General features: G+C 38.5%; 2 protein-coding genes across 2 annotated transcripts; one reads left to right on the plus strand and one right to left on the minus strand.

The window, feature by feature from the left end:
• Window positions 1-10380: 10380 nt before the first annotated feature.
• On the minus strand, window positions 10381-11061 carry K441DRAFT_592793 (kinase-like protein; the record flags this gene model as incomplete). The annotated part of the gene is made up of 1 exon (XM_067644899.1): window positions 10381-11061. A coding segment is annotated over one exon (681 nt), but the record flags the coding sequence as incomplete, so codon positions are not given.
• A 6734-nt stretch (window positions 11062-17795) lies between these two features.
• Window positions 17796-17969, plus strand: K441DRAFT_592926 (uncharacterized protein; the record flags this gene model as incomplete). Its single annotated transcript, XM_067644906.1, has 1 exon — window positions 17796-17969. A coding segment is annotated over one exon (174 nt), but the record flags the coding sequence as incomplete, so codon positions are not given.
• Between the last annotated feature and the right edge of the window lie 779 nt (window positions 17970-18748).

The following is an 18748-nucleotide window of genomic DNA, read 5'->3' on the forward strand; positions in this document are numbered from 1 at the left end:
CCTCACCGAGGCTCGAATGTTACCAATGCTTCAATATTGTCACGCTCTCTTTCCAAGAGTAGGCATGGCTCCATACTACCTAAAGCCACACCCACGAAGTGACCCGTCTCCGCCCTGGGACTCGTTGAAAAGCAACCGAAGTCTTGATCATCTATCCAATGAGTCGATCTGGACACCTCAACTGCTGACTATGCTACCTCAATGAGCTTACTATTGCGCACGTTTCCTTTAGTACTGGCTGTCACGGACTTTCCGGACGCTTTGCAGCCTGTTACTCAACCAGCGTAGCCGCTTTCTCCAACTCATTTCAAGCAGACACCTATCATACTGAGTTAAAGGTAACAACTACACCGATCGATAGTAGAGACTACAGATCCATGCATTGTTTGGATTATCCTTTGAAGATACTTCGTTTTACTCGCTTTGTTCCCATGTGGAAACACGGACACCAGCAGTTAAGCGCGCCACTTCTCTAGTGTTGAACCTGACTCCTCTCAGGTTCATCCTTGGAGAGAAGCGGGACATCGAGCACGACTCAGCTGAGGAGGTTAAGTGCTCAGACAGTCTTCAAGAGAAGGAAAATGCAACCCAGTCATACATTCCTCAAAACGATGAGAAGTACAATGTCACTCTCAAGACATGGTGTGTGGTTATGGTATGCATCTCACGCAGTAAAGGTCTATGGGAGTGGACAATTAGCTGACAGCTGCAGATTTTGGCTTTGTCCTACGGTATCTCGTTCTGGATCGTCCCATCTCTCAGCTCCATCTAGACAACCCAGGTCAGTGATCCAACTGCTGTGACCTTATATCTCGATTTATACTGTGATTTCACCAATACTGTGCCCATTTAACGGTGCTAACTTCCATAGATGACTGTCATGATTACATTCATGTACGAAAACCGGAAAGTTGCAGTGCTTTGAATTTTACCGATTAAAGCCAGGGTGTGGCGCTTGGAACGCCAGACAGGAAGGGCATGGTGGGTCAGTTCCGGATTCCTCAAATCTGCATATTTACTCCTATGGTGATCGCCTTCGTCTTCCTCGCCGAAATGGGCTTCGATGGGCGCAATGTCTCAGCATTGCTTTCATCCAATTTGGTGTCGATCAAGTTGAACTCAGTTCTCTGGACTTACGTAAGCTACCCTACCCCTTTTCCTCTTCTTCGCGACACCCACTGACTCATTCCTCTACAGTGGTGTAGCACGCTTTGCCAGCGGCGCCGTCGCTATCTCTATCTATACGACTATCCTCGCTAACGTGCAGTCGTCGCACGCAGCAATGCTCGTCCCCGCCGCCGCCATCACAGCCGGTCTACCAGCCTCGTCTGCAAAGGCATTGCTGGCAGCACTGCCGCTCGGCTCGGCTGCGCTGGTGAAGATGCCAGGCACTACGGCCAAGATTGCGGTTGCAGCGGGGAAAGCGTTTCAGCAGAGTTATGTGTTTGAGTTACGCACGACGGCGCTGAGTTCGTTGAGTTTTGGAATTATTGGGATTATTGGCGAGTTGAAAATTTTGGATTTCTTTTCCCTATTACCCTGTGTTCGGAGTTGGCTGGAGAATGAAATATTTTAGGGTAAGACATTGCTAACGACTTTATCTTAGCTTGCATCTGCTGCAATGACATCGGGCACAAGATGCATGAAAAAATCGAGATCTTCCTCGAGAACGATGAGAATGCGGATAGGAATGGGTGCTACTAGCTTAACTACCCGGCCAGACCATTTTCAGAAGTTCCACTTGCGATTCAGAGAAGCAGATAAGATTGGTCATGGAAATTGAAGTAGATCTGAGGATAAGTAGTAACGTAAGTGATGGGGTTATGAAGGTGTCCCTAGTTATGAAGGTTTGCGGGTTTTGCAAACAAATTTTGTCTGTGCGCTTGTTTTGATGTGCGAAACCTTCATAACTAGGGACACCTTCATAACCCCATCACTTACGTTAGAGAGTAAGAAGATGTCGAGCCATTTCATTAGCAAGCGTACACAGATACCCATATATATAATCGCATTCTCACATCCCCAAACATGCTTATTTTTATCTCCTATCCCCATCTTCCGCGTTCCGCACCCTCCCCCAATCCTTTCCAATGAGCCCGATTCCAAGGCTCCGGTTCTCCCGCACACCCAGATACGGATGCTCACCCACCCTTGCCATATTTTTCCGCATGTAACGGGTAATTGTGTCCGGGCCGTACTGGATATGATGACTTGCAGATTGCTCCATGGCGTGTTGTGACCACTGTACGGGTTGAGACGAGAGGGGAGTAAGCGGCCGAGTTTATTCCAGTGCGGATGTTCGGGATGATAACCCGACGTGTTAGAAAACCAGAGGTATATAAAGAAGCATTAGGATGCTGAGTAGAGGTAGACAAGGAGAGTTTTCGAAGATGTTCTACCTCTTGCGAATTGTAATTTTGTGCCTCATAGATATAATGATGCGAGCTATACTTCTCTTCCTCCTCTCTTCCTAGTCCGTCTCTTCCTCTTCTCTTGTTGTACTCTACAACTGTTCCTTCATAAGCTCGCTGAATACGCCGATCATACCCTAAAAAGATAGGGAATCTCTCGTCGTATAATAGTGGCAAACTGCATACGACGAACTCGCTGTCTATGTCTAGAAATTCGAGCCGACGATCCTAACATTCTACTTCGGGATCCTTCTGGGCTACGCAGATGATTTATACAAAACTCATCTCTCCTCAGAGGTAATGACAAATCCCTAGCCGCTACCCTTGCTTTCTCGACAGCCGGGCTCGACCTCTCACACTACCGCCGTGTCGGCGGCTACCTCGACCTAAGTGGCAACGGGCGCGAATGTGGGGTTATGCGGGACACGCGTATCGTATACGTGTCTCTCTCTGCTCGGGCGAAGGCGCTTGCTTCGCTCCGGAAGCCTGCGGAGAGGGTTGAAACGACAGAACCAGCAGTTCTAAGAGATAGGGAAGATAAAGAGAGCAAAGGAAGCGGCGAGTCGAGAGGAGATATCTACACATACCAAGTTTCCGGGGGCTTGGGTGATGGGGTCAGTGCGCGGAATTTGCGCGGTTTGGGAATCGGGAGGCTATGGAAAGGTTTTTGAGAAGAGATGAGATCGTGGGTTCTTGGATGGGGGCGAAGACCAAGAGTATGGAGTACTTATTCGTGTGCATAAGTATTTGCACACTACGAAATGTCTTGGCATTCGCGCACACCAAAATTGAATGTTATCCACTGACAATATATCTACCCCAATTAACCACTATGCCTACTTCTGTGGTGGGGAAAATGTCCCAACCTAGTGTCTTGGCGCTTACTCTGTTTTCCTATATTTACGGAGCCCCCGGCCTCCCTGGATAGAAGGATAGAGTTATATAGAGTTACCTAAAGAATTATAAAATAGAACTAAGTAAATAGAAGGACGTAAAAGAGCTATATTGTCTAAGAGCCGTTAGTCTAATACCTTTTATACTATCTAACTAGGCGGATAAGAGCGGTCTTATTTAACTAGAATAGAGTTTCTTTATATACTATCTCAGGTTTGTAATAAGGGTAAGGAGTATATACAGTTACTTACTATAACTTCGTTTTAAAGATAGGGAGGAGTAAGGAGTTTTAGAGGTCGTTAGGAGATAACAACTTAGGTAGAGGAGGTATATAGTAGGGTAATTTAGCCCACTAGATTGTTATGGGACACCCCCGTGACACCTTATACACGTCTACCTGTTTCCACCGACTTAGCAACTAGAGACTGACCACGAGACGGCAATTTGCGGCAATCTGACGGCAATCTGCCATATTCTGCTATATTTCACTAACTTCCACTAAATCCTACTAAGTTCTGCTAGAACTACTGCCTAAATCCTATTCTACTCTATGTATATATTAACTAAGTAACTAAGCTAATAATATATACCCTTTCTTCCTATTTTTTTACCTTCTTTCCTTACGTAATGTTTTAACTTTATTATATAGTTTATATATATAGCTTAATAATATCTACTTTGTTATATATTATCGTCGCTTATACTTACTCCGTAACATAGATTTAATATCTAAATTAGATATAGTTTTAGAAAAGTATAGGCCTTTTATAGATATACAGATTGACCCGTAGCCCTAGAGTCTTTAACAACTCTAATAGGCCTAATAGACATACAGTTTTTTCTTCTAATATACTCTTTTCTTCTCTTTTTACTAACCGCTTTTCTACTAGCTAATTATAACTAACCGACTAACTAACGGCACCGTAACTTTTTACCTAAGAGACCCCGTACCCTCTTATATATTTTATACAAAATATAAAAGGGCAAAGCCCCCTATAAAGGAAAGGGTAACTAAAAGAATATATTATAGTAGGTGGTTCGGTAAGGATATAGAGCTAAAGGCTCTATACATACACGAAAGGAAGGCCAAGACATTAGGCGATAACCGTTCGGCGGCGACCGATCTATACTACCACACTATAATATAGGCCCTAAGTTTATTAAGATCTGTTCTAACGACGGTAATAAGCGGAATAACATTATTTCTAATCCTCTTAAATAGTAGCTTAAAATCGGTTAAATCCTTTATCTAATACTTATTAAAATTGCTTTTAATATATTTATACTAGTAATAAGCTTTATATATAAACGGGCCTTTAGTTAAGCTAAAAGGACTATTACCAATAAGCGTAATAGACTATCGGCTAATACAATTAAAGTAGATTAATCTTGGGGGTAATAGTTAATTAAAGGCCTTTTATTAAGCTGTTTAATAGACCATATTAACTTTAATAAAGCTTTAACTATACCTTAGTTAACGAGCTTAAATATTAATCTTACTGGCTATAAGCCAACTACAGAGGCAGAAAAGCTAGCTTGGTAAAGTAGATTTAACAGAGCTTCGGATTTAATTAAATTTAATATAGAAATAGAGCCTCCGGAGCCCTTACCATTGACTACAGGGTAGGCGAAAATAAAATCTTATCTAATAAGATCGATAAATTATCATGATTTTCGCTTATCGGTATTTATCGCTTTTATTTTAATAATTTCTTAGCATACCCCACTTAGAAAAAATTCTCTACTTTTAATAAAGTATTATACAAACTATGGCTTCTAAAGCAGACTTCTCCCTTCTTATAAGTACAATTAATACTTCTAGCACGAAACAGGCCAATCAGAAAAGATCTTCAATCTATAACCACTCTTGCGAACTAAATAAAGGAGAGCTAATATATAACCCAAAGAAACGGAAATATATCTACTATAAATACTATATATACGGCGTAATATCAACAACTAACCTTCGGAACTACCTAAAGTTAAAATATGGAATTATTGTTAAGACAATACAAAGTCATATAAAAGCATTAGTAAGTTAGAAGTTAAAGGAGCTCTATAAGTAAGCAGCAGCCAAAAATAAGACGGATAACTTTAATTTTTATATACTAAAGAAGGTCCTTAATAAGGAAGTTATTAACCAGGCTCTTATAAATTTAATTATTATACAAAACCTTTTATTCCGGACTATTAAGTAGCCAGAGTTCTATATTTTCTACTAGGCTCTTAACTAAGCGTTAGATAAATATCTTATAATAACTTACTTAAAAGTTAGCCAGATAATTAATTAGTTATTCCAGTTATAAAAGGATATCGTACAAAAACGAGTTTAGTCAGTATTAATAAGCATTTATCTCTCTATTAATATCTAGACCTCTCTAAATAACTACCTTCTCCTTAGAATTTGCGCCTACTTTATTAATAGTTAGGAGAAGCGGATAAAAGCTCTTCTTACTCTTTATACAGTAGCTACTTACAGCGGAGAAGAGCAATAGATTACTTTCCTTCTAGTATTAGAGGAGTATAGGATTCTTTAAAAGCTCGGAGCTATTATTACTAATAACTCTATAATAAATAACACACTATGTTATATGATCCACAAGTATCTTACCGATAATAAGGATATTACCTAGAATCCTATCTAACAACGTATCCGCTGCCAGGGGCATACTATTAATCTTACCGTCTAGGCCTTCCTCTTTAAAGATACTCTTAAACTTAAGGCTATTAAGTTATATAAAAGGAATAATATAAACGGAAAGGAGTAAAGTTATAAGGAAGAGATTAAGCAGAAATAGGCCTTCCGAGCAATAGGCCTACTTAGTAAGCTTTATAATATTATAGTACACTTCTATACCTTAGCAAGTCATATAAAGGAGTTTAAGACTTTAGTTAGAAGATAGGTTCCACTTAATAATTATATAAGATAGAATAGCTAGTATTAAATGCTAAGTATCTTACTTAAGTATAAGTTAGGAATTAATAACTATATTAAAAGCAACTATAATACACTTAAGGAGGATTATATCTCGCCGTAAGACTAGAAGTTTCTTTATATAATTTATACCTTTCTAAAGCCATTCCACCATGCAATATTAGAGACATAAGGGGATTATATAACACTTAATTAAGTACTCTTTATAATGGATGTACTTATTAAATATATAGAGAACTCTGGCCGTCGAAATCGGACTCTGCACCTGTACGTGGTGACGGCTACGAACCTGGTCTTCGAAGTTCAGATCCAGAGCCAACGCAGAGACGTCGCACAGCGTGCGGACAGGACCTGGTGGTGGTTGTGGGCGTTAAGGGCGGTGGTGAAAAATTTTTGGATGGTAAGATCTTAAAAACCACTACTGTTGGCTCTCTACAATACGACGACTACTACGCTGTTCTCCTATCCAGGGCACCTGTACGATCCAACATGGATGTACAGTTTTTGATAATATCCCCCGACCCCTAGTAGAAGGCATTAACGACCTTATATTAACGAACAAATAAACGCGAACGAACGAACGAGCAAATATATGGCCCCTCCCAACCCCTAGGTTAATTGCCCGCGGAGCATGCGGTCACTCGCTGTACTACCGTAATACTACTAAAACCGATAGCCGGATAACCCCGTACGGTTTTCCTTGTCTCCTCTCAACGGAGTAGTGCCCTTAGAGAGGGCCTAGTGACTAGGGCCTAGGCACAAAAGATACCCAGATACACACACACATCCCGCTTTTATCTTTTAGTATTAGGATGGTAGAACGGATGAATCCCCCTTACGCCTTCGATAGGCCTTAGGGGGGGGAGGCATGGCGTATATAGCAATAGTTAACAGGAGATAGTATATAGGGGGTAGTTAAGATATGGGACACAACTATAAGCATACAGCAGTCGATCGGCAAGGCCTAGCTAGGACGTAGTGAACCCTAGCTTTGGATAAGCTAGAGAAGAAAGCAGTAGTTCCTAAGGAGTTTAAAACATCTAAGGAGGAGGACGAGCAGTAGGCCCGTAGGGCCGCTGTTACGTACAGGCATGGCAATTCGGGGTTTTTTATCCTACTAAGGTGGCTCATAGGGTTTTTCCTCCCCCCCAATAGCAAGGGGTTTTTCCCGTTAATATTACTTTCCCCTTATGTACGGAGTAGTCTGCGTGGGCCTAGATAGGATCCGTATCAGACGTTAATCAAAGAATCTACTACTATATAGAGAACTCTCTTATATAACTCTTCTTCTAGCTACTTTATTTAAGCTAAAGCTAATATTATATAATAGGCACTCTTTAAATTAAATAAAGCTCTCTTACTTTAAGTAAAGAATATATAGGCGAAGTTTAATAAGTACTACCAGAGAACAGACAACTCCCCTTTTTACGCTGCTGCACTTATTCTTTACCCAAATCGTTATATAAAGTATATTAAGACATTTTAGAAGAAGGAGTGGTAGAAAATAATACTTCTAAAGGTTTAACGGCTTTGGGAAACATACCAAGAGTTAAAGAAGCCTATTACCTCTCTTTAAATAGTATTATATAATAGGCTATTACAAGATAAGTATAAGGAACTTAATAAGTATAATTAAATTATAAACGAATTAAATAAAAAGGTTACTTGACCAGTAAGCTAGGATAAGTATAATAACTACTACTCTAAAGTACCGTACAAAATTAAAGTTTCTCTATTTTAGTGGTGGTCTTAAGAATAATAAATAAAGCGCTAGCTGCGGCTTTTACTCTTTACAAGAGAGGTACTTTTAATTCTAGCCATAAGTAATAAACTAGAGAGAGTATTTTTAGGAGGGCGTTGTATGGTATCATGGGAGAGAATATAGCTTAGATTATAAAACTTTAAGAAGACGGAGTATATAAAGAGCTAGTACTAGAGTAGAATTTTAAAAGAAATATAGTAGTCGTACGAAGAAAGGTATATAAGAGATATATTATACAACACTAAGGGAAGGGCATAAGATATATAAATAAAATAATTTTAGGTAAAAGGTAACCACTAAAGGCGCGTAGGTAGCGTAGGTAAATATATACTAACTTTAAACTTAATAGATTATAAGTTTAGATCCTACCAACGTCGTCCTTTATTAAGAATCGGGAAATATAATTATCTAGTACACTTCCCGTCCTACTATACGAGAGATTCTTCGGTAACATTGCCATACTATAAGTAAACTCTCCTCTCCGTATAATATACCTATATAACTAACTACTTTTAGGATAAGCAGGAGAGGGTAAAAGCTTTACCGGCGATTAATATAGAGGCTTAGGTAGGGGGGGTATTAGAGAAGCAGGTGCGGACGGGGAGGCCTTTATATATAAATGCAATTCTAATTTAGAGCCGTGGATTACTAAATATAATTATAAGTAACCTATATTACTTATATAAGGTAGAGAGCTAATTAACGCTAGCCCTATAAGGCCTGTACAGCAACTCCGCGTTATTTAGTAGGCCTTTACCCCTTTACTAAATATCGGAGTCTCCTAGGGTTCTATAGTAGGTGCTATAGAAATTGCAAGTAGCGGGATTATAGGGCTCAATATTTGTTATACGACAAAAATTCTTAACCTATAGCGGTGGCAGTAGGAGCACTAAAGGGTAAGGATCGGGTTATAGAACTGGAGGATAACAAGGAATAGATAAAAGTTACTAAAATTTAACTGCTGGGTCTCCTCTCTTTTTTACTATTTTTATTTTATTTTATAGTATCTTATATAAGGAGAAGTATAAATAAAGAGAGTATAAATAAAGAGGGTATAAATTATTAAGAAAGCTAAGGATATTAGTAGAATTCCCTATAGGTATAGTTACTCGCTTATTTAGCGGGGATTATCAAAAAAATCGATCGATATGATATGATATCGCTTATTGTATCAATCTAATCGATAACGATTTTCGCCCACCCTGATTAACTATTCTACCTACCTTTTAAGCCTCTGCGGGTGCAGGACGAATTTAGCTATATTTAAATACTATATTAGGCGAATTAGGGCAGAATTTTAATTGGGTAATGTTAATATTTGTATATAGGGAGGTACTGCCAAAAATCTGAAATAAAACACTATAAGGTCTATACACTTTCCTAATTAGGAGAGCTAGCTGACAGCTTGACAGTCAGCGTACGTCATCCAACAGTCAGCGCGCAGCGAGCGATCCAATTGACGCAGTCAGTCAGCTATTTTGCTCAAGCTCGCAGCTAGGTTGACTGTTGGACACACTGGGCTCAGGCCGAAAATATATTAAGCCAGATGTTCTAATTTATATAAACATTTTACTTTACAGCCAACAAGCGTGCGTCTTTATAAGATGTAGATTGCAATACTATTTGGTACAATAAAGGCCATAAGCCTATTTTATGAATTAGTTGTTCGCTCTCACAAAATTCTTACTCCAGATCCAACCACGGACGCCTAAAACCGAAGAATAAGCATCAAACCAACCATCCTCACGCTGACCTAAAACCCACATCCTGTGGCCTTTCCTGTAGCTCAGCAACCCAGAGTCGTTCTGAAGGCTATCCTCTGGCGAAGAAAGGGAAAGGTCGGAATGTTCACATAGTGCACTCATCCAAAAGCTACCTTGATCGTAATCTGTTCCCGGTAGTCTGCGTTCCTCTCGAGGTCGCCATCTTCCCGCTAAATATTTCCGTCTCAGCCATGAGTCTCGAATTATTGGCCAATCAGTCGCACTCTGAAAGTTCGCGTTACCATCAAGTTTCTTAGCCAAAGCCTTAAGAGGCGCAATTTGAAAGCTCGAACTGAATGGCGTCCACGGGCGTAAATCATTGGCAGCTTGCCTGGAACAGCAAGGCCCGGCGTTGTAGAATAGTTTTACCAGCTCCTCCGCCGTTGGTCGCTCCTCCGGGCACATGTCCAGCATGGCCGCAATAACGGCAAGGAGTAGTCCGCCGGCATTGGAACCAGTGCCACGGCCTTGACCATTGAGCTTCGGGGCCTCCCTCCAGAGATGTACTATCCAGCAAACGATGATCTCGGCATTGGATCCGTACGAAGAGTATTCCTGGCCTTTTCGTAGCTCCGTAAGTGTATCGAGGGAGTTTGCAGCTTGCATACACCACACGGTAAACATTTCTAGAAACACACAACCTAATGAAAAGATGTCCGCAGCACGGCCTCTGGGTTCGTTGTTGGCCTCTACCTCGGGGGCCTGATATAGCGGGGTGCCGTGATGGCTTGGAGTGCCAATGGATGCAGTAGTCGTTTCATCCACCATATCTTTAGCAATCCCAAAGTCCGCAATGAGAACCTCTTCATCCAAGACAAGGATGTTTGAAGGCTTCAAGTCTTTATGCTTCATTTTCTTTGAGTGCATGTACGCAATTGCTTCTGTTAGACACCGAAACCATCTCTTGATAGGCCTGCACCTCTGAGTTCGTTGCTGTTCTTTCCTCTGGTTGACTTCCGCGAGGAATTCTTCAAGATTCATATCTGCTACTGGCCTCATGATTATGCCAAACTCCCATTTATAGTGATACGTTGCTAAGACTTGAACAATGTGTCTGTGACGGAGTTTACTGATGATGTTGACTTCTGACTCGATGTCTCTAATAAATCTCTGGGAGTTGTATTTGGGCAATCGAAACTGCTTTCTAGCGTAGATACCAGATGGATGCTCGACCTTCTCCACGAACCCAAAACTTCCTTGTCCCAGAACTGCAAGGTGTGTGAATGGAATATCACTCTTCTGGTCATAGACAGTGTGCCCAGAAGGTAGGCTGATAATTTCTTCGGACGAATCCATTTTATGCGTAAAGATTTCCAGAAGATGAACTATCTAACAAGAATTTTAAACTGAATGTTCAATAGTGTTGAGTAGGGCCAAAGCTTCTCCGTCTAGAAGTGTTCCGGGGGTGCATCGCAAGGCAGAGAAGCAGCTCGAAACATAGGCCGAGGCTGACGAGGCTCGTATCAAGATGTAAAAAGGTTGGGTCATTGATTGGTTGGTTCTTCTCCCCGTCGTCGCCGAACCAGACCCGAGGAAAATATATTCAGGTTCGTGGGTTATGAATTCAGCCATAAGGATAGAGCCAAGATAATAGGGAAAACAAGGGTGCAGAACGAATTTTTGTGGGCATAGGGTCGAAATCACGATAGTATGACAAACGCTTCCCGGGTCACTGAAATACCGGGTGACGATTTTCCATTTCACAGGACGAATTACTCGTACAATGTGTTCGTTGGATTCCCAAGGCCTTTGAGTTTTCGATATACGGATATGTACAGTACATATCGCCCTCAATAAGCCATTTCCCCAGAAAAGCCACAATTATTGTATTCGGTCCATCACCCAGGATATATGATTGAGGTCGTACTAACGGATTCTATTCCTTGACTAGGGGTACATAACCTGTTATTTTCACCCGATATTATATCACGTGACTCGGTTGTCGTCAACCTTTTATCTCAACCTCCTACTCAGATAGTTCAATCAACCACTTCTTACACTTGATATTCTGCAATCACGCTTGCCTTAACCTGCGCGTTTAATAGGTTATAAGCCCGGTCTACTCAACGCAATTTACGCCTTTTTATTATTAGTTTTTTAAGTTAAACACGCCCTCTAGCGTCCTTGTACCTTAAGACTTAAATTAGTATAAAAAACGCGTTTAAATCTTAACTTCTTTTAACGTATATTACTTGCTCCTTAGCTTTTATAAGCTTAAGCCTTATTCTCACAAGCTACCAGCCTTATAAGCAACTTACCTCACAAGCTACCTTACAAGCTATCTACCTTACGAGCTGCCTACCTTATAAGCTATCCGCTTTATAAGTCTTTAAGCTATAGGGCATCTAATATACCCTAAAAAAGGCCTATTAATTACAATAACTTAAAGGACACTTATTAGTAGTTAACTAATACTAAATCGTAACAGCGCTAGGGCGCATTACCTGCTAAACTCTGCCATATTCTGCGGACCCTAACTTATACCAACTAATCAGGATTTTCCATCCCTAGGATGGAAAATCGCTATTGGCTTGCTTACTACTAGCGCCTTAGTAACCCCTTTATATTCGCGTTAACTTCTAACAGCCTTCTTCCTAGTAGTTAATTAGATAACGACTATACTAAAACGGATAAGCTATAACTATTAGAAAGTCTTTATCCTTAAAAAGGATTATTACCACTTTATCTTTATCTTTTAACCCATATACTAATTATCTCTTTCACTATATTAGAAACTCCTACTAATAAGAAACGTCTTAGTATTATCCTTAAAGGCCAAAATAACTACCTCTTATAGTCTACTAAAAAACGTTATAAGCTTCGTTTAAGAGCGCTCTGGAAGTATATTACCAGCAAAACAACTACTTTAGCCGATAACGCCTCTTTAAAAGATAAAGAAAAATATACTCTTAGGGAATCTTAAGCCTTCTAGTTAATATACAAATTAGTTAGCCTTAAACTCTAATTATATATTAAAAACTAAATAGTAAAGTATGCCTAGGAAATACTTAAGGGACTATATACAAAAGTCGGCTAGGTCTCTCACCACCTTAAACTTAAGGCGCTTATTAATACGCATTTAGGTAACTCCCTTAAAGAATATTACACCAAATATAAAGCTGCTGCTAAATAGACAAAGCAACTTTCTAAGGAAATACCTTACTTAAATCTAACTTATACTAGGCCTACACAAAATAGGGTAACAGACACTTAGATAACTAGTATCTTTCTTTATAACTTAGGTAATTACTATTAGAACTTCCGCGATAGTAAAATTACGCCTAGTTATAAAGAGGACATGCCTCCTACTTTTAACAATCTTATTACAAAACTCCTTAGCCTTAAACTTTATAAGGAAGCTCATTAACTAGTTAACAATAAGCCGTCCGCAATATTACTAGGCGCTCAGCCACTCCTAAATTAATCTTATATAGCACCTGCCGCTACACCTAATAAAAAATAGTATAATTTTTATAAGTTACCTAATTACTGGACTTATAACTATAGGGCTATAAAGACATCTACTAGCAAACCTAAAAGTAAGAAAAGGCGCCTTACCTAAAATAAAACTCCTCTACCTAACTAAAGCAACAATTAACTAATTAACTTCTTAAGTAACCATAAAAGGATCCTTATGCTTTATAATATAGTAGATTCTTAACCAAATGGATAGTATTTTAACACCAGAGCAATATACCATACTTATAAGGATTGTAAGCTTTTTAAGAACTTTCAAGGATACAGGATTAAAGTCAACTCCGCCACTAGCATCACCTACGCTACTAGGTACGGCGACGTTAACGTTGTTATATCTCTACTATAGGGCAATAACGTACTTAGACTCTATAACGTGCTCTATATTCTAGACCTCTTTATTAACCTTATATCTAGCTCTACCTACTAAAGAGATAGGATAACTATTAATACCGCAGACTGCTTTCTACGTACTAGGAACAAAATAAAACTAGCGCACTTCTTTATATAGAGAGGACTTTACCGCCTTAATAAACTAAACAATCTATACACTACTCTCTTACTAATAGGCTTAGATTATAACTCTCGGCGGTAATATAAAAGACTTAGCTACCTAAACTTCGCAGATATAAGACGTCTAGGACTTCCTACTAATCTATTTAACTATAAAACCTATACCATTTTAAAAAGGCATAAATCATTCAATTACGGCCCTTAATAGTATACTACAGCTACAGGCGAACTAGTTCATATTAATATTATCTATCTTACGCCAGTCGGCATTAAAGGCTTTAAGTACGCTATTACTTTTACTAACAACTATACTAGATAGATGGAGGTCCGTTTCCTTAGGTTAAAAAAGGCTTATAGCGTTTAAGACGTTATTAAGAACTACATTACCTAGTTAGAAAAGTAACTCGGCCCTCTTAAAAGGGTTTAATCTAATAACGGCAAATTAGATAACTGGCTTATAAAGAACTAGTTTACCTCTTACGGCATTAAGCTTAAATTCTCTTACGCTAACTTACCTAAATAAAACGGAGTTATAAAGCGTAACTAGCAAACGTTTACTATAAAAGCTCGCTACCTACGTATCTATAGTCATCTACTACAAAACCTCTAGCCTAAACTTATTTAAATAGCAGCCTATCTACACAACTAAAGTCCCTTAGCTCCGCTCTTATATCTTATACTATATAAGAAGCGCTATAGTTTAAAGCCTAGCCTTAACTACCTACGCACTATTAGCTCTATAGTTTACTATTATAAGAAACCTATATAGTCTAATAAGCTAGGACTAAGAGCTAAGAAGTTCACTTTTATTGGTTTTAAAGAGAACTCCATCTACTAAGTATAGAACTCTTAGTCTTAGTAGGTATATAGAGTTAAGGATATTACTATCTTTAAGACTATTAAAGCTTAAGATATTCCGTTCTAAGGGGAGAACGAGTAGTAAAGGGAGTACAATACTAATCCATAGGGGAAGAATTATTAGTTTGCGTCTTATCCTCATCCTATATTAACATCACCACTTCCTTAAAAACTATATAAAGAATCTACGTTACGGGATCCAGAACCTATAACTCAGAATTTAATTTCGGAACCACCTCCACAACGATCCGGCTGTAAAACTTACGCTAGTTAAGCTCTCTAAGAATCCATTAAAAGCGAAGCTCTCCTTAATAAAATCCTTTTAAACTATATTACTATTAACTCACTTAGCTCTACCAAGCACAATTACTTTAAGATCTATAAGGGTCACGCTTAGCAACCTAACCAAATTCTCCTTAATACGTTATCTATACACAATCTCCTTAAGCTAGCAACCTTAAGAGAAGCTCTTAGCGGCCTACACGCAAAATAGTAGCTAGAAGCTATATAGGATAAACTTAAATCTTTTCTATAAAACAAAACCTGGCGCTCCGTCTAATACTTATTAGTAAACTTTTTACATAAAGTCCTTAAAGGCAAATAGGTATTTAAGATTAAGCGTGGGCTAAAAGGGGAAATACTTAGGTATAAAGCACGCTAGGTTATTAAAGGCTATAAATAGTAGTACGGTATTAATTACAATTAAACCTTTACCGTAATAGTTAAGCTAATAGCCTTCCGCACGCTATTTACCCTAGCTACTTATTACAATCTTAAAATTAATTAAATAGACGTTAAAACGGCATTTCTTAATAGTTAAATTATTAAGGACGTATATGTCAAACACCCTTACGGCTTTAGCAAATCCGAAGAGGTCTACCGCCTCCTTAAAGGTCTCTACGGTCTTAAACAGTTACCTTATATATAGTATAAAGTTATTTACAACTTCCTTATAAGCCTTGGCTTTTAGAAGCTTTAAGCTAACCACAGCGTTTTTATAACTAAAAACTCCCCTTTTACCTCTGCGAACAGCCTCATTATATTAGTCTACATAGACGATATTAAAATCATCGGCAGTAGAGCCGCCGTTAACTCTCTTAAACAACAACTCTGCAGCAAATTTAAGATAATAGATCTTGGCCCTATCAGCTACTACCTTAGCATGACCATTACTCGTAATTATAAGCTAAAGACTATTATAATCCAACAACGTAGCTACCTTAAGTGCGTGCTCTAGACCTTCCACTACTAAAATAATAAGCACAATAAACCCTTATTAAATCCGGTAAAGACTCCTATAGATAAAAAAAATTAACATCTTAAACCATTTAATGGCCAGGCCTTAAAGGATAATATTAAGACCTATTAATTGCAGGTCGGTTTCCTTATATACGCAATAATCAAGACCCGACCAGATCTTACTTTTATAGTTTTATAAGTCAGCCAGTTTAGCTATAATCCGGGACCTTAGCATTTTACTACAATTAAACGGATATTCTAATATATTATAGGAACTCTAGACTATAGAATAAACTACGGCGGCAACTACTAAGATTTAACGCTCGTCGGCTACTTAGATATAAGCTACGGCGATAATATTACAAATTAACGCTCATCCTCCGGATATATCTTTATACTTAGCGGTAGACTAATTACCTAAAGCTCTAAGCGCTAGACAACTATTACCCTATTAACCACCGAATCTAAATATATAAGCCTAATATAAGCAGCAAAGGAAGCCTTATAGCTAAAGTTACTGCTTACCAAGTTGTAATAGATTGACTAACCTTATATAGACGTTAAGGTATAAAAAGACAACTTAGCAGCGGACTTAGTCCTTAACGCCACCAAATCTATTACGATTTACGGCAATAATAAGTCTTTAATAGCATTAGCTTAGAACCCTAAATTTCACCAGTGTACTAAGCACATTAACATCTAATACCACTTTATACGTAATAAAGTCACTACTAAATATATTAAACTTACTTTCGTTAACACCAGGGATATAGTAGCTAACGCCCTTACTAAGCCCCTTAGTCCAATTAAGTTTAACCGATTTCTCACCTTAATAGGCCTTTATTCTGCTAAAGGACAACGCGAAAGAAGCACTTTAGGGTGACGTTAGAATAAAAATATAGTAGATGGAGCAGCTTAAGCATCTAGCCTTCGCGCCTCACCTACTGCAATTAGCCTCAGGGCTCTGCAATAAACAAAGAGAATTAGGTTAGGCAAGGGGTAATTCTAAAACTTATATTTACAGCTTCCGATTTTAATAAGTTCTACGTTTAAGATAGGCCAATAAACAGCTTAGCTTATACCAGCCTCACAAACTATCTCACGAGCTACCTTACAAGATATCTAACTCACGAGCTACATTACAAGCTTCTAGCATCACTAATTGCCTCACCTACTGCAACCAGCTTCTACGCTTCGTAATAGACAAGAGGACTATATTACAATTATACTAGGTATATAGGGAGTTTTAATAAACAATATGGTAGATGTAATACCGTTTAAGGGGGAGTGTTATCTCAGTAAGTAACTTAGACGGCAAACGAGACTAAATCTTACTAGTACTTAACTAGTATAGCTTTATATAAAACCCCTACTAGCTTTATTAAACCCCTGTTAGCATTATATAACCCCTATAATTATAAGCGCCGTCTTATTTACTATCTAAAGGCCTTTAGTGCGAAAACATAGGTGGGTCGACTTATCAATAGAACGCGACACTACTAAAGAGCAATATATCTCCACCAGTTAACTAGTTAACCACTATAAAAGGTAATTAATTATATTTTAAGGGCCGCTTTATTTATCTATATACTTATTTATACGTTTTAGCTAATATAAAGTTCTAAAATTACAGGTCGAAATTTCTTGACGCGTTTTTTTACCTTAACTCGTGCGCGAATCCTCTCTCAATACCTTAAAGTAAGTAGTATTACTAACAACAACGTAGCAACCTGCGCTATAACCCTTTAACTCCTTTAGCCTCTTCAACTCCTCCTAAGGCCCAGTTATATACTGCCCAAATAAAATATATACCGACCTTAACTATCCTATAGCTCCGGAGGCTCATATTAGATAGTTTCAAACCCCAGAATATTAAGCATTAAACGGAAATGCTTACCCGTGCTATATACCGACTCCTTAGGGGAAAGAATCCCCATACTTAGTAGGTTAGGGCGCTCCGCCAACTGATTTACAGAATAGGGGATACCATACTTATTACAAAAACTGGCTTTGGTAAAAGTATTATATTCCATACTTTCTTAGTCTTAACTAACCAGATTATAATACAGCTTATCCTATTAAGTAAGCTAGGGGAAGAACAGGTTAAGTTAATTCATTAATACCCTAGTATAAACCTATACTTAATATCAGCGGATACAAAATTCCAGAACCCTTAACTACTTAAGGATATTAAGAATAGTATACATACCCATATACTACTTAGGCTAGAGCAAGCTGTATTTCCTAAATTCTAAAAGATCCTATAGGATCTATTCTTCCAGTGTTAAGTTAGACTGGTGGCTATTAATAAGTGTTATCTGCTCTACCAGTAGAAGGAGTTTCGGAGCGACTTTATCTTAATCTATAAGCTACGCCGGTCTCTCCCATTAAGTATTATTTTCTTTAGCTGCTCTGCAATTATAGATATTAAGATAGAGTAAGTAGTAAAAAAATATAGTAGGTTTTAGCCGGAGGGAACTAAACTGGGTATATTGGAGATTATTTGCACGTTTATTAACTGGCCGGATATTATAATTTGTGTGTTTCCGATACCAAAAGAAAAGATGCACTGCTATAAGCAGTTACACTTCTTACTTAACCAAATAGTCGAGTCTTTAGGCGGTAGCTTAACCCCTTAGAAAATCCTAAAAACGATTATATTTCTTAATGGTAGAAGACGCATCGCGGTAGTCTCTTAGTACCTTAAGGAGTCTCTTATTTAGAAGGGCTACTTAACGCGTCTTATAAACTAGATAGTTAGGATATATATATCTTATATAGCGAAGTATAATCAGGATAGGATATATAATGCCTTCAGCAGTAAGCAGTTGGATATTCGGATTATAGTAGCCATAACTGCTCTTAAAATGGGTATGGATATACCAAATATTAATAGGGT

This window comes from Cenococcum geophilum (genome assembly GCF_001692895.1).
Source record: "Cenococcum geophilum 1.58 unplaced genomic scaffold K441scaffold_81, whole genome shotgun sequence".
Taxonomy (NCBI): domain Eukaryota; kingdom Fungi; phylum Ascomycota; class Dothideomycetes; order Gloniales; family Gloniaceae; genus Cenococcum; species Cenococcum geophilum.